The sequence below is a fragment of the Indicator indicator genome, chromosome 21 (assembly GCF_027791375.1).
Source record: "Indicator indicator isolate 239-I01 chromosome 21, UM_Iind_1.1, whole genome shotgun sequence".
Classification (NCBI taxonomy): Eukaryota; Metazoa; Chordata; class Aves; order Piciformes; family Indicatoridae; genus Indicator; species Indicator indicator.
The window spans coordinates 11,979,763-11,997,356 of NC_072030.1; the positions used below are offsets into that span (position 1 = coordinate 11,979,763).

At 37.4% G+C, this 17,594-nt stretch overlaps 1 protein-coding gene across 1 annotated transcript in view; it reads right to left on the bottom strand.

The window, feature by feature from the left end:
- Positions 1-17,594, bottom strand: part of PLEKHA7 (pleckstrin homology domain containing A7) — a 125,271-nt gene that overhangs the window by 22,495 nt on the left and 85,182 nt on the right. The window contains 6 exon segments of the mRNA XM_054390524.1: positions 1,374-1,856; positions 3,906-4,084; positions 9,819-9,919; positions 11,062-11,134; positions 12,819-12,923; positions 16,509-16,620. Of these exon segments, the coding sequence (XP_054246499.1) occupies positions 1,374-1,856; positions 3,906-4,084; positions 9,819-9,919; positions 11,062-11,134; positions 12,819-12,923; positions 16,509-16,620 (1,053 nt within the window).

Genomic DNA, 17,594 nt, shown 5'->3' on the forward strand with positions numbered 1-17,594 from the left:
CCAGTTAAGGTTTCCTCTAGAACAAAAGCTGACACCTGCTGTAGTGCTCCCTTAAAACTACAGCTGATAGATGCCTGAAGTTGGTGTACTGGAGAGAGTAATTAGGAAGAACACAGCACTTATTTGGCTATCAGTAAAGCCTGGGCACTGCCTAGACCTTTAATGTGAAAAACAACAGACATTTTCTTAAGCACTTGCTCATTATTTCACCAGTTTTCTGTATTATTTGAGACTCATACATCTGTGCATGTAAGAAGTAACATACCAAATACTTAATTAAAGTCCTATTTTCTCAGGAAGTACTGACTGAAACCCAAGCAAAACAGATGCAAGTAAATTGACTCTCACTGTCTGGAAGAACATTAAATAAAACCAAAAAGTATGAAAACTTCTATAAGGGTAATTCCAAAGATAAGAGAATAGAAGAGCAGACTTCCAAACAGAATTAGGAAGCCTTAAATTTCTTACTGGATCCAAAATTACAAACATTAGCTTCATCAAGCATTAAAAAATGCCCCAAATGTTTTCTCCTCCTACAGACCACATGCTAATGTCTCCTGTTGGCCTATTTTATGATTAGATTTTAGCAAATTTGTATGGAACTAATTCAGGAGGTTACCCATATTTGAAAAATTCTCTCACGCAGCATACACCCCAAATGTTTGCCAGCACTTCACACAAGGTGACATTCTGAACCAGCACATACATGCATCACTTCATTACTTCAACTGGGACCTAACCTGACTGCACACTTAGAAAGTAAAGCAGTTATGAGATTTCCAAATTACAGAAGCATTCCTGTGTGCATTCCACCTCTTGGTACAATTTAGGTAAATTTCAGGGACTAAGAAGGGAAAAAGAGAATCCTGGAGACCATGGGACCATCCTAGGACCTCTTCATTTACAAACATACGGAGACCTTTCAATAGATGATAGGCACCTTGTAACTGGCGTGATCAGAATTGACTCTCCATCAGCATTTTTACTTTCAAGTGGAAAACAAATTATAATGTCTAATTTATATTGTGTAGCTGTTTATAAATAAGTGGTGAGGGCTCCACTTCACCTGATGCTTCTTCAATTGTAGCAAATTTTAAGAACTTTAAAGCATCCGCAGTGATTAAAAACAGTAAAAAAATAGCACTCTAATCTCACTTGTTCTGTTTGCAAAGGAACTTGATGAGACAGACACATACTGGCTTTCCCACATAGGAAATACCTGAACAATTCCATTCTGCATGGAGGAGAAAGTAAATTTTGTTATAAATTGTCTATTAAATATCATTCTGATTTACACTGAACATATTAGTAATATACATTTTCCTTACATTTAAGAAAATGCCAGTCTATTTCAAGTCGGGCCTATTACTGACCTTTTTGTGTCTCCTTTTTGGACTTTTACCCAGTGCTCCACTTGAGCCATGTTACTTTTTCTTTGAATCTGTTTATCTGGATTTGTTCTGGGAACAAACCCTCTTTTATATGAGCTGGTACCATTCTGCTCCACTAGCCCAGCACTCACACTTAATGAACTAGGAAGCGTTCCATTTTTCTCAGCTGGCTGAGGCTGAGCTACTTGGGACTTTGATGCATTTAAGTCTGGAAATAATGAATCAGCTTCTGTTAAGGCATGCTTAGCCTTTCCCTTCTTAGTTTCCAGAGTTCCTTTTCTGTGGATATAATGGTCTTCATCCTCTTTTTCTCTTCTTATCTCTTCACGCTTATCATATCCAAGCATTGCAGCTGATTTTTGATAACTTTCTTTTGTATCTGTAATCTCTGTCTTCACACACTCTTTACAGGTATCCACATGATTGACTTGGGGAACAGCTTGCTGATCCACTTTTTCAGTTTCCCTGAAAAGAAAATACATGTCAGTAATGACCACTGCTTAATTTTGAGAAATTGATGAGGTCCTGTTACTATTTTGGAAAGAAAAAGCACCTTCTCTAAGCTGTGATAAATTTGACATGTTGAGCTAAACTCAGTTGTTAACCCAGTCAGACAAAAGTTACCTTTACAGTTCTACGAAGGAAATGGGAATCGTTTACATGCATCTGTAAAAGTGACTGAAAATACCAATACTGTATGAAAGAGGTGTCCAACTTGTATGATATTATGTATAAGCAACTGTAAAAAAAAGAAAGTGTTCCTATCCTGGGCAGCACCGAAAGCCAAAAAAACAAACTCTAACTGCCAGCTACTCATTTAAAAAGTCAAAAAAGTCTTTCATATCTTTGTAGATGCCTTAGGGACTAGTCATTTCTGGCCAAGAGAACAGAAAAATATCTACATCTGAGTCAGTACTATTATTGTCCAGGGAATTTCTAACCTGGGGGCTATTCCTGAAAAAAAAATATAAAATAAAGAATCTCTATTGCTCTTAATACATGCTGCAATGCACACTAGTTCACTTACTTACCTTATGAACTAAATAAACCTCAAAAATTCCATATCAGAAATCTTGCTATTAAACTGTACAACGTCTAAGGACCCTAAAAATGTTATGTTGATTTCAACACGTCATGTGCTTCATTTGCATTTCATCTTCTTCCAATGCTAAAACCACACTTTTGTCTTATAATTCAGTGGAGTATCATTGATCTTGGAGCAGCACCTCATCTTCTCTGAAATTAAGTTCAGTTTCTTTAAAGGTTTATGGATGGCGGATTCTGAGTAAGTGCCATGAAACAACTGTTTTAATTTCAGTCTACTTAGTCTCTCAAAGTGAATAGCCAACTAGGAGGAAGGACACTTGAATCAGTATTTCTAGCATGCCAGACTTCCCCATTTTTCATTTCAATTATTTCCTATCCTTATAAAGGAGATGAAGGAAAAAGAGGTTACATATTATTTTAAATTTACATTAAATCCAGAAAATCTTAAAACACCCCACACACACCCCCCCCCACATCCCCACTTACACACCCAAAAAGAAAAAAAAAAAAAAAAAGGATTCAAAGTTTTGGAAGAGATGTTGATCTTTTGCTTGTATTTGATTTGCCAAAAGGAAGAAATAGCACAAGACACCCTGAGAAACTGCACCATGATATTTTAATCCTCACAGCCCCCAGGGTTAAAAGCAATGCTGCCTCACAGTACAGAGTCTTCTTTCACGAGGAGCTGTTGGGAAAGAATCACATTCCAAAGCCAACACATCAAGAAGGCTACAACAATTTTAAGAAAAGGGAAAAAGTGGAAGCACATGAAGGCACAGCTGAATTCATTTGCCTCTATCAGCAATGAAGAACAACGGGACAAAGAATATCCACCTTTTGTAAAAGTGCTTTCCTTCTACACTGAGGAAAACATAAAAGCCTCTTAAGTACTAAAGGACACCAAAGTAAAAAAAAAAAAAAAAAAGGCAGTTAATACCTGCATGAGCTTGTTAATATACATAACTTTATGCACTTATGATTTACCCATCTTCAACATTCTTTTCCTCCTAACAGCACTTTTATCCTAGTTCACTCATTTGAAACAGCTCATTACTTTTCTGTCTTTTCCCTTTTACTGATCTCTCCTCAAGGCTCTCAATCAGCTCTTGCAGGTGCATGAATTTGCTCGGAAAACCTGTAACTTTATAACTGAAAATCCTAAAAAATGATATACATACACAGAAATTCATCCATGTCACTAAATGTGGGCACACAATCTGTGTGCAGACGCAAATACTGAACTCCAGGTTAGTTAAACTATTTGCAACGGAATGCAACAGAACATAAATTAAAAAGAATGATGTCTTTAAAATGGGAATGAGTTTCATGCACACATTTACAAACAGCAGTTTCTGAAATCACTATCATCAATCTGATGTTTTATATATGTGTGTGTATATATATATGTACACACACATATATACACACTTAAAGCTTTACAGAGACTGGTTTCTGTAGTGAACTTGCCTCTTGAGTGAGGAACGTGTTTGCATAAGAGCAGCTTGATTCATAGCCCGGATCCAGGCGTTCATATCCTCCTGGGTATCTGCACTGAAGTAGTACGTCCGCATCCCTGAATGCTCTGCCTGAGAGCCAATAACAGAATTCTTATTATAAATATATGCCCGCATACCTGTATGAACAGCCTGTAAGAAAAAAGAAAGACAAGTCAGACAGCCCTTCCATTTTTTCACCCCCCAATATCTTAAAACATCCCTTTCCTGAAATGTTTTTAAAAAAACTTTCCAGATTCTCTGACTGTTTCTTGAATTTTGGGGTAAAATCATTACACTGCCACAAGGGTGCCACCAAACTCAAGTGGCACTTTGTGATTTTTACTGAAAATCTTCTACCTCTTCCCCACACTACTAAGCTAAAAGTGGAGCTCTTCTGCTTTTCATAGTAGGAAATTTCAACTTTTCATTTTTCTCTTAACTGATACATTTCATTAGCCATAACTACCATAAAAAACAAATTAAAGATATTGTCACTGAGACATGCATAAGTAAGCCAATTTTCCCAGCTCATTTAATAAAGCAATTTATTTAAACAAAACACAGACAAAACCCTTACAATTCAAGCAATTAAACTGCTTATTTAAGAACTGATTTTAATGCATGTTAAGATCTTTTGGTTACAGTGTGCACTTGAACCTCTTCATTAGCTGCAAAAAATCACAAGACTTACTGCCAAGTTAGTAATACTGACAGAATTATCATCACACATAAAATACTGACAAGCACCTCTGCATACCAAAGTACTCCATGAAACTTCACTGTAAACTAGGGGTATTTAGAAATTCCTCTATAAATATATTCATCACTCAATATGCAATACGTTTCTACCTCCAGGCTAATTTAATTTAATCAAATTTCATCCATATTTGTATAAGCAAGGGTATAGGTATTACTAAATCGTATTAGCTCTGGAACACTTGACTGTATTTCATGAAATACTTTACAGATGTGCTTCAGATTAGCAGGGAGAGATTTATCTCCTCACTTTCCCCAAAACTGAGCGATATACTTAGCTTGAAAGTTCTTGTAATGGTATTAAAAATAAAAGCAGTAATTTAAACTGCTTTTTGTAAGACTAAATCTGCTGTCTCACACAAAAGCTAAAGGCATGAAATGCTGCTAAGATAGGGATTTTTTAAGAAGAAAAAAAACCCCAAAACCCTCAACTTTCTAATTTGGCTACATCTTCTTTTAAAGGGTAAATATACAGGTCTTCCCTAAATGACTGGTCTTTTGATTATTTTGATTAAATTCTCTCCCCCTCACTATTCCAAATTGAAAAAAAACCCACTCTGCAACCACAGATAGGTTCATAAACAGCACAATAGTTTTGATAAAACCCAGGCTATTTAACCAGGGTACAGCCTGCCCTAAATGTTGTCATTTCAGCTGTTTACCCTGAATTTCCCAAATTACCATCATCTTAGAGACTTGTATCAAAAACTCTGAAGAGCTGCTTGCTATTACAGTGCTGTAAATTTTGTGGGAAATTCACTTTTTCTACTGCTCTCATAGGCAAGTGAAACATAGCACTTCCTTTGCGCACTCAAAGCAAGGAGGCCTCAGGTGGTTTGGAGCACTGTGGGAATCCAGCCCTCACAGGGGTCAGTCCAGGGACTGACCATCCCACCCACAGGGGAAAGGCTGAGACCACAGCCAAACAGCTAGCTAGAAGGAGAAGGAGGAAAGGGGGACATACAGGAGTCCAAGAATCTCTCCTGCTTGAAACAGTCTCTGCTTCCCAATAGTGCTGCCTGGTAAGGGCCACCATTAGCTGCCTACCTTGTCAGAGGAGAGCAGGATTACCATACCTGAAAGAGTGGGGCTGATCAACTCGGTATTTAGGAATCAAAGGATTGTTTTCATGTTTGCCTGGCTAAGTTCTTTGGAACTGGGTTTGCTTTGTTGATATTCTATTTAGTACAGGGCAGAGTACAGAATGGATGGGGTGGGAGGAAGGTTTGCGATTTTAGAACCATTATAAACAGCCAAAACAAATAACATTCAGAAGCATCTAATCCATTGCATTTTATGATCAGCATCCAGAAGAAGAAACAAGAATTGGCAGCTCCAGATGTAAAGGAAAACAGTGATTTTAACACTAGACCTTACCGACTACAGGGTTCCTTCACTGACCACATTGAGTCCATCAAATGCAAGAATTCACAAGTGAAGTGACTCGTGCAGAAAGTCGATTGCTTATGCTCTGCTGCAAATACCACTCATAGGACTACACCACTCGTGGGTTATATATTTGCTCATAAAAACACCCAGAACCTTGGATAACTGCGTAGACTGTGTACCACAGCAATAAAAACAGCTGTCTGTCTTAATTGACCTGCATGTCCTGATCAGCAGAACCAATTTGCCTTTCAGGTTTCCTTTCAGTGGTGCAAGATGAGCCCAAGCTGAAAGCACTGCCTTAGAGGTGGTGGGTGAAAAAGGCATAAAAATGCAAAGTATGTCTCACTATTCTCCCTCGAGAGACTGAAGCTACCACAGCCATAAACATTCACAGCTTCACAAGGGATAATAGACATGGTGTGCTACTACCAACAAACACAATGGTCTTAAGTTTGCAATATATCAAACTGGTTATAGAAAAAATCAAGTATATTTCAGTTATTTATTAGTAGCATGTTTTCTATGCAAGAAAGCCACTTTGTGCCAATATCCTGTAGCTGTCACTGGTAGCAGACACAGAAGCTAGCAGCTTGGGGTTTTTTCTGTTTTGTTTTTTTTTTAAGCAGTAGCTATTAGGATGGCTACAGCATACTAAAAAGCCTGTAACACAGCACACATGCACATGAAGACCGTACACACAACAGGGAAAAAAATAATATTGGTACCTATTCATGCATTCAGATGCCTTAATGTGGATAGATTGAGAAGAAAAGCAGTCTCTCTCCCATAATGCACAGAAGAAGTGGGCAGTAAACCCCAAGAGCATACCAATAGGACAAGGACAAAAAGTTAAACGAGTTAAAATCATGAAAAGATTCACGTTGCCAAAGAAAATACTTAACAAAAGACTATAATAAATGTAACTAATGCCTAGAGCTGTTATGTTCACCCTCAGCAACTCAAAATTCCTAAGAGAAAAGCAGCCACAGTTCACAGGACAAAGGAATGAGGGGAACAGTTTTCACGTTTAGTCCTCAGTAATTATATAGGAACATCAGAAAAATAATATATAAGAAATTCTCCCTTCTTCTTAAGTTTTATATTTATGAACCATTTATGACCAAAAATAGATATAATACTATAAAGACAACAGCAGTTCACTTCAGTCTAACTCATCTTTCACCCTCAAATAACACTGAGCTTATCCAGGACTTCTAGAAGCTAGAACTCTTACAAATTTCTTCACCTGATTCCTCAGACCAAGAGAAGTTTAATAACCGATAGGAGAGCATAAGGAGGCAACAATGACACAAAGAATATAAATATAAACGTCAAAATCTTTCAGGAAAACCAGTGAAATCAAAGAAAGAGATCAGAATTTTGTCTTGCTCTAAGCAATGTACCGTTATTTCCATGTCTTAAGATTTTTCAACAATGAAAAGATGTCTTATAAAGCTGCAGTAGCATCTCCTGCGTTTAATCATTTGGCTTCCTGGGCTCTAAATGTCCTCACGCTGAAAAGATACAGCTGTGAAAGCATTTAAGAAGTAGTATTAAAATGGAAAGGAGTACTTCCCATCTCCAACACTACTTCATGGTTCTGTACCAGACTCGGTAATTAGACAATGTTGGGAATTGATTTTGATTCTAAGGTCTTTTCCTACCTAGATGATTTTTGATTCTCTGTTTGTACTTCCTACCTCTAATTGCTATATCTAAGATCTTAGCTACTGAACTAGATATGCAGCAAGGATCCAGAATTCTAAAACGCTGTCACACAGCTTGCTGACAGTAGCTTACAGCTTAGTCACAGCACTTTGCTTGGGACAAGTAAATAAGGTGAAAAATTTGTCAAGATAGATACTTAAAAGCAGTGTTTCTGAAGAAAACAATTTAACGTACAGACTTACACACTTCAAAGTAAGGTTTTGATTGCATTTGAAAGCCTGTACACAGTTCTGCAGGCCTGCAATTGTTAAACACCCAAAAAGACACAAAAGCTTAAATCTGGGCCTCAGGAGATGATGAAAGGGAACGAATTTTGAGAACTCCTGTGGTGTGCATTTTAACAGTTAGAGTTTAACATATATCTTTGTGAGCAAGGCTTTTACAAATCTTCTAAGTGAATCACAGAAAATACACGGATGCTTTTTCCGTAAGTAAATTTCCTTCCTTTAGTTTTACAAACCAAACTGTTGAAATTTTTCATAGTTTGACTCCTTCTGTAGCTTCAAACATTCATTATTACTTAAAACAGCCACTTTAAAAGGGGAGCCAACACCTCTGTTGTAATGGAGGATTTCCAATAATCTGAATAAATGACAGGTCAAACGTAAAAGGTGACACACATTCTCCCACTCATTGAGGACTTACATGCGAAAAAGTCTTATCTTTATTTTGGGCTTAATCTACTTGTGTCTTCTATTTCTGGCTGCACAATGTTGTGAGACAGAATGTCCGTCTACGCTCTGGATTTCGAGGTGTACTGAAGAGATTAGATAAGGTAATGGCTGGTGAGTGATGGAATGCCAGTACAGCCATGCTCCTGCCACTGTGTGCCACAGCCGATTCTGGGACCACTGCATGTCACTGCTGGATGGGGTCCATGCAACAGGAATCTTACAGAATCTTCCTGCTGCCCTAGTAGTTGGTTCCAAACAAAATTAAACTGCAGTATCAAGTCTGCAGTTGATCATGAACACCTAAAGCAGAGTTAACTTTAGCCCAACAAACCAATACATGAAATCTATGTTGTTGATTTTTTTAAATGAAGATTTCAAGCATTAAGTTTCTTTTGCTATCAATTCCTCAATTCCCTATTTCTCTATCAGCTTTTAAGTAACACTGAAAGTCTCAGGTTACTGACTCATGCTGATTTTCAGAAAAAGACTCAGGGTAAAGACCTGGTAGAGTTCATAATAGCCTAAAAGGAACAGGGGAGATTGCATTTGTTTCTGAAAAAGTTTAACAATGATCACATCATGGATTCTGCTCCACAGGAAAGGAGAGGCACAACTGGACAGTGGTGACTTGAAAGCTCGCCTACAGAATGTACTGCTTGGAAACACACAGAGAGGAGTTTTCCTGCACTTTATCACAGGTCAACAATCACAATACACATTCAAGTAACATTTATAAACACTCTTTCAATAAAATAAAAACCCAGACTTTTTTTTTTCCTTTTTAACTACTTTATCTCTTTTTAACTACTTTATCTCCTTCCCTAGTTTGCATTAACAGTGATTCAAGAGAAACAGAAGCCTAGAAGTACATTGAGTCTTCCTCTTTCAGTATGTGCTTCTTCCTAGGAAAATGCTCTGGAAGAGCTTTATGAATTACGCTGATGAAATATTGGAGTGGAATGTTTTTCTTCAACAAAGGTTCCTTTGTTGAAGTAGCTTGTCCTGCTACCTCACATTCAATGCATTTGGAAAAGTACAATAAACATTTCCATAAAGTGCATTGGGTGCTTTTTCAAACACATTTTCCAAGCTAATATTTGCTTAATAGATTTCAGATCATTATCCACTTGAAAATAGAACTGAAAGCAATAAAAGGCAGTTTACCTTTTTAAAACACCCAAAAATCAAAATGCAAGAGAAAGCCTGATCTGAGCAGACATTAATCATAATTTCAGCACAAAATGGACTTAAACAGCAAGTTTCTCTCTACAAGAACAGCTTTTCTAATGCAAATAACCATTGTAAAATCCAATTAGCTAGTAAGTTTGTAACTGTACCTTAAAAGAGAATTTGCGATTTATGCGATCTTCAGGGCCAACTGGAGAGATTACATAACTAGGCAATGGTATGCTACCCAGAACTGATTCCTCTCTGCTGTCTGTGGAATAAAAAAAAAAAAAAAATAAAAAAGAACAATAACCAACCTAATTCACTGCACTTTTCAGTGGGGCAACAATATGTTCTGCATTATGGACACACAGAAAACAGCCATTAGGTAGAAAGCAGAGTGGTTGACAACAGATATAAGCAAAACAAATTTCCCCATGAGGACAGAGCAGCAGTGGAAGAGGACAACCAGGGAAGTTGTCCCACGTCCATTCTTGGAGGTTTTCAATGCCTTACTAGATTAAGCCCTAAGCGATTTGGTTTGACTTCTTTCTTGAGCCTGCTTTCACAAGTTGGTTGCACTAGATACTTTCTGAAGTCTCTTCTGATCTTAATTTTCTTATGACTCAACACCAATAACATATGGAGAAACATGTTTTGCTTTTAAAGAAATGATTGACATTAAAAAAAAAGTTAGTTTGTTTAGCTTTGGGGGGGCGAGTTGATTTTTTTTTTTGGTTCAGACAGAATACACTTCAAGAATAAAGCTTATTGTGACAAATTAATTCTGACAGGCTGCATAACATGATGGACCTTCTATGTAGTATTCTACATCTAGGCTAATTGCTGCAATTAAGAAATCTCCATTACTGCTGGATCAGCGGCAGAAATGCAGTGCCTTGAAATATGAATTTGACTTTCACATTCTGTAATGCTTTCCAAAAACTGTAACATGCTACGTAATCTTCAAGACTTCAAAATAACCTTATGTAATACCATTATTCCTAGTGCAGCCTCAAATCATATCAAACCTTTTTTGGTAGAAATAGTGGATTCAGACCTTTTCACTCTTACATTTGTCCCTTAGATCAAAGCTGAATCATTGTCCTGATGTGGCCATAGCGCAGCAAGTAGGTAACACAATACAGACCAGACATGGTATTGATGCCAAACGTTTCACAACATAAACCTTGGCATACATCAAACCTAAGTGACAAAAGACTGTACAGTACCCCCTTGTTTCCCACTTCTGGCCTGAAATTTGCTGCACATTAAAGACACACGAGTAAGTAAACGTTTCACTATGCATTTCCACATAATACATAACTCTATCTGAAGAGTTTTATTAGTTTATGCCTGCAGCGTGATTGGAACAGGTTACACACTAACTCAATCCAGTTAGTGCCTACTCACCTTTGTAATAAAACAAACAATAATCAGCAAGCACAAACCATCGTCTTTTCCATAATCGCATTCCAGAGCTATCCTGAAACACAAGGAATGTGAAACACTTTTCATTTATGGAAAGCCAACAGCTTATCATACAATTGCTGTGCACAGGAACAGTTCAACCTAAATGTGGCAGCAACTGGAAAAAAAACAAGTGGTTTAATATTTTCACAAAAAAATTATGTGCTAAGACAGATAAAGAGGCAAAATATCCAGCTATAAAGCAATCAGGGTAGAATATTCCAACTGCTAATTTCATTACGTAATTAAACCTGCATTCAGATTAATCATCTACACAACCAATGCATATTTTGTCTAGGCAGTTTTATTTGCAACAAAGAATCAAAGTATGGCACAAACCCCAACATGGATTGTCTATAGATCAAGATGAAAACCACTCCACAGCTGTGAAGTATGACCCCACATTTCAGACAATGATCCCCTATAATTCCACAGTCACTCTCCCATATGCTACCCATGCCTAAATGTAATTTAATCAAACACTCCTCAGGAAATAAAACGAGGTCCATAATGTGCAAATTTTAATGAAGTATAATATGCCTGTGGCAATCTCTCTATATATCACCTTGTCAAAATGAGTAATATTTACATTGAATTAATTTTAGAAGCTTGTAAAATTGCCAGGATATAAGTGAAGCAAGTACAGCTTATTCAGTTGAGGTAGACTTTGATGAGACCTGCAGCACAAAAACCATCTTCAGGCGTTAAGTGCTTGCAAGCAGACGTAAAGGGACAGAAGGAAGTAGCCAGAGGACTGTCGTAGGTACTATTTCCTTTCTTCTTTCTGCAGTCACATTAAGTATTCAAGGACTTTCTTCCCTTTTCTTTTTCATGTTAGAACACTGTCAACACATACTAAGCTCTGATTCTGTCCTGAAAACTAACAGACTTCGGTAGCGGATGTCAGAGTTGATAGCAGGGTACAGCCCTCCATGCACAAGGAAGCAAAGAGCTGTCAGCAATTTCACTTTCCTGTATTATAATTGCAAGCCTTAGAGTTCAGCCTTCCCCTACTCATCCCTAAACCTAGCTGCTGGATCTCAGGTGATAACCTGACAGACACTGACTGCCAAATTAGCAGCAGAGAAGTATTCTCCTACAACAAAGGGCTTTAATTACTTTTTGCATTCAATGATGTGCTTCTGTCAGCTTAAGCGTTCAAGATGCAGCAGTTTTAAAATTCTGTTTGTTGGATGAAATCCTATAACACAGCCTTTGCTTAGACACTGATCTGAGTGACAGCAACCTGTGATGAACAGGTCCCTGTCCCCCTTCATTTTCTCCCTCCTGCTTCTGGGGACCAAAAGGCATATGGGCTGGAATTAAGACATTGGTCAGGGTATAAGGGCATAAGCAAGCAGATGGAGCATGTTCTGGGGGAGATTAAGATCAGCAAGGCAGGAAGAAAGCAGAGTAAGACAGGGAAAATAACCAGATTCAGACAACAAAGAGCCTCAACATTCAACCCTGATGGTGATGTCCATTTACCATAGTTCCCACTTCTAAATCAAATCTCTATGTAAAACTTGGTTTTCACACCTGCTCAGCACAAGCCCTTCATTATGGAAACTTGTGGGAGTACCCAACACTGTCCTGCATCACCAGCATTTCAGCTTCTCATTTTTCAGTTACTTGGAAGGCACTTTTACTTGATGATTGTACTGAAGAATAGGAACAGAAACAGATGATTACATGCATACCTGTTTGTGCAGCCAGCCTCTTACTATAACAGGGACATTGGGATTCCTCCTGATAGCTTGCTCCCTCTTTCCAAAGCTATGAACTTTGTTTCCAGACTTCACAACCTGTAAGGTGGCATAACAGGGACTTTTAAACGGTACTCCAACTCCTTTCCTATTACAAATAACCCCACTGCAATAATTCATAGCTCATTACACAAGGTATTCATAGCATTTTCAAGGGCAAGTAAATAGACAATGATATTTACAACATAGCAAAGTCAGTCTTCCACTTTCATCAACATATCAGTGCCAGGATGGTCTGCCAGCTCCCAGCTGAACAGAAGCAACACTGGTGACTCCAGTGAGAAAGGCAGAAGTGCTGAAGTTTTAGTCTGCTTGGGAAGTATTGCTAGGTGCATTACAAGAGCTGCATCCAAGCCTCTCTGCAAACGGTACAAGTCTCTTACAAGCACAGGACTTGGTGCACATGAATCCTGCTCTTGCTCTTCATTGTTTGGGGGGGGCATTGGGTTGGTTCTGGTTTTCTTTCCTGTTTAAATTCAAACAACGTTGATACTTAATAAAATGCCTGGACTTTGACCTTGCAAACAAAGGGAGAAGACAGAGTGACGCTGCTAAGGAAGAGACCTAGACAGCAGTAAGTGGAAATCATAAGGACTAGGTAATGGCTTGTGTTTTACTTTAACCTCAGTTTTGACTCACATGAGCAAAACTATTTCAAAACAAACAAGGAAAACCTATCAGTCTGGGAAAAGACAGCAAGAATTTTTGGATGAATCTCTGTCAGTACTTTTCCACTCTCAGTACAGTTTACTATTGCAACTGGTTTAAGAACTTGACTTGAACAAACCACCCTTACAGTTGCTCCCAACTTGTAAAAGCAAAAAGCTGCCCAGGTTCACTCCCTGTATCCTTCCTACAATGTCTCTGGATGATCACTAGATCACAGGGCCAAGCCATATGTATTTGCTTTTAAGAAAAATGAGAAGTAATCAATTCAGTCAAGATTTAAAAAAAAAAAAATACTGCCAAATGTTAGATGCAAAAGCATCATTACAAGGGTGATGAAAAATAATAAGGCCTAAACTGTTTAAGGCTCTGAAAGTCAAAAAAACTATGCTTTGCAGCTGAACAGAAATCAATTTACAAAATGTATAGAATTTAGTTTTCTAATTTTTCTCATATTTATCCATGGAAGGGTGAATGAGCAGAGGCACAGTTTGAGTGTAAGTGATGTAGTCTTACAGCAAGGTTTAAATTTTTATCAGATCCTCTGTCAGTGACCAAGCACTTTATGATTCTCTGACCTTATTTAATTTTTTTAAAATGCAGAAGTCATCCTTGGACTTGGGCAAAAAGGCCAAACAATTTCTATTACATGTGAGGGGGAGAAGTTTTCTCAAGGCTGTGTATTCCATAGCAATACAATATACATAATAGAAAACAAAAGGTCATTTTATGCTGCTTTATGTAATTAAGATGTTCATATAATCTATAGTATTAATACTCTTCTTGTGCTCTGGAAAAAAAACAATGCATAACAGATACTGAATGTCATGCCTTGCTGCCACTGGCCAGAATAAAAACCTAGTTTAAAAGGTATCTATTTTAAACTCTTTGTACTACAGTAGTCTTTTTCTAACAAAATATTCTGGTATCTCTGTCATGTGTTGAAAAAAAAGCAGGTCAGAGCAGCTGCCTTTGTCACTTGAAGACTAAGAAGTCACTTTTGACTTGAGTACCTTTGTTATGTCAGCTTGTTTGTGAATGACTCGTAAGTTTTTGCAAAAAGCCAAAACATCAGGAGTCAAAATTTTCAAATCCCTTTTCATCGCAGCATCATCTTTTTCCTCACCATAGCCTTTAGCTGAAGAGGAAAGCTGATAACTTCATTATAAAATGGAGATTTTTGGTTGGTTGGGATTTTTTTTTCATTTGTTTTGTTTTTCTAACACTGGATAGTCAAAAAAGTTGTAGACAATATTCCATTTGAAACAGATTTTCCAAATAGCAAAAAGGAAGAATGTGTCTTGATAAAACTATACACATAAGAGAACACACAACTTTCAATCTATAGTGAATTAAAACAAAATAAAATAAACAAAACCCAAGCCCCAAATCTCACCTGTTTAATTTGTAAACTTTCCCATAAAAAAAAATCTCAGTGTTTCACTAATACAAGAATGCATGAATCCTTTCAGTATCTCTAAAACTGAGACAAAATCCTTATTTTTTTTTTTTTTTAGATAGGAAAAACTGAAACGCTCAGAAATTCCTGCACTTAGTATTGTGCATTCATCTGCAATGGCCCTGAACTAAGCCCTGGATTCTACAACCCAACTCCAGACAGTCCCACAGAGCTGGCACCACCACATATCTGTCACCATCACCTGTTTCTCTCAAATGATAGACCTGCTCTTTATTTACTTGTAATCCTCACCAGTTTGTCTTGGAAAAATACCAGCAACTATGAATATCTGCAACAATTCAGCTACTTTCCCTGCACAGAAACCATCCCCAACACTCTCAACACAGAGACAATAATGAATGCATTACACTGCTGTCCTTTATGCTTTTGACTTGGCCAAAGCACTGTGTAGCACAAGAACATTTACAAGCTTCTATCCATATCATCAGGTGCTTTAACAGACTTAGTTCCAAATGTACCTTACTCTCAAACCGAAAGAGATCTTTATTCTTCCATATCCTTCAACTGTAATCAATATAAATGGCTTTTAATAAGGTTAATAATGTAACTGAATTGGCTATGAACAAGTAGACTTTTGGGACAGGCAACAACTGTCATCTCCTTCTGCTTTTTATTCCCATATGTCTAATTTTAAGTGAACCCAACTGAACAATAGTATCTTTGCAACCTATTTGGCAAAGTCCTTTCTTCAACTCAATTACTTAATAGGCTTCACACTTGCGTATTATTAAAAAAACCCAACAACCAAAAACCAACCAAACTGTGAAATTTAAAAACTGTAGGCAAAGCTAAGAAATAGATCCTATTTCTGCTAATTCATTCACTACATTTTTGCTACTTTTTCTCCAGTCCCCTCCCATGTTCACTATACAGTAGCTTACTATAAGGTCCAAGAAGCATTAAAATAGTTGGTGACATGACAAATACAATGCTTTATTATATTTTGTGCAATAACAAACACAGGCCCTTTGTCGACGAAAAATAATAGATTTTTCTATTGCTAAACATTCTGTGGGTGAACTGGCTGTCTGCACTGTTTGTGCACTATAGTGATGGCAGAAAAGGATCTAAGTTGTTATAAGGAGGAGGAACAGCATCAAGGTTTCATGGAAAAACAAGAACTGCCAATTACAATTCCTGGTAGTCTGCAGCACTTTCTACCATATATAGTGGACTATCAAAAGACTTCCTGGAATACTGGTATTACACAGACTTACTTCTATTCTGAAGAAGCCTCTGAGACTTTCCATAGTTCACTGTTCATTGAGTTGTCTTAGAACACTCTTGCATGGTTATATAATGCTCCTATGTTGTAAAAAGCTTTTTGCTTGGGTAGAAGGTATTAGCTTTTTTTTTTTTCAGGTATTAAGACTCTAAGCTAAACCTATGGTCTATTAAAATCAGCATTAAGAGAGTATTGAACACAAAGTGAATAAAGTTCTAATCATCAAGTTGAAACAATAGCATTTTTCCTTTACCTTAGAGCCAGGTTTTGTATCGACAGCAGATGTAGTGACTGCAGTGGATGTTTCACTGACCATGCTTGAAGGTCTTTGGTTTATTTGTTGCTTGGACATAGATGAATTCTGTCTAGAAAACAAACAACACCAGATAATCTAAAGCACACTGTTTCAAACAGGTAACTTTGCCTTTTAATATTTAAGATTTACTGTGAGCAAATGAATGACAGGCTAGTGAAACATTTCCCATGTATCTGTAACTTCCTTTGCACCACCTCTATTATTTTCACTTCAGGCATTTCTCAAGCAGATGACAGTGACATCTGATGCTTCGTATTTGTCTATATATCACGAGGAAGAAACCTGCCAAATTGTCTGCAAATCCAGAGAGAATCAAGATATAACAAAGAGCACTCAAAGAAGATAAGGCTAATGCAGACAAATGAAACTGTGCCTAGAGGCTTGGCTGCAAACATGTGGAAGAGCCAGTACTGGGGAGAGAAGGGTAGGAGTCAGCACTTTGCAGTAACGGGTTTCTTTTTTAAAGCCTATTATTAGATCTTCACTAACTTAATGTTAGATCTTTGAATGTGCCCAAACTATGATTTATACTCCCAAATAAATTATTAAAACACCTTTTAAGTTAAATGGTGCGATTCATGGCAGATATTGTTAGACATAAATAACTTCTGAGTCATGAAATCCTGACAACTAGCTCAGGTGCACATATCCATTTAAAGCACAGGTAAGATGAATCCTACCATAAAAACCCGATGAACAACTAAGAATTCAGTACAGCTGCCCAGATGAATAAATAAGAGGATAAATAAAAGTGCAAAATCTTGTGGGATCCCATAAGCAGGTTGTGAAGAGAAGCCTCAGCAGCCAACCTCGACAGCAACTTGTGAATTAAAGCCATGGGTGGCATTTTCAAAAATCATTAACAACATTGTATTTTAGCAACAAGTAGCAATACATTCACATCGGAAAAACACAGAACAACCACCTCTGATATTCCTTTACCCATCTCAATAAGTCACCAATGTAATTTATTTAAAAACAAACCCAAACAAAATTAAATTGCTGATACCACTGAAATTCAAT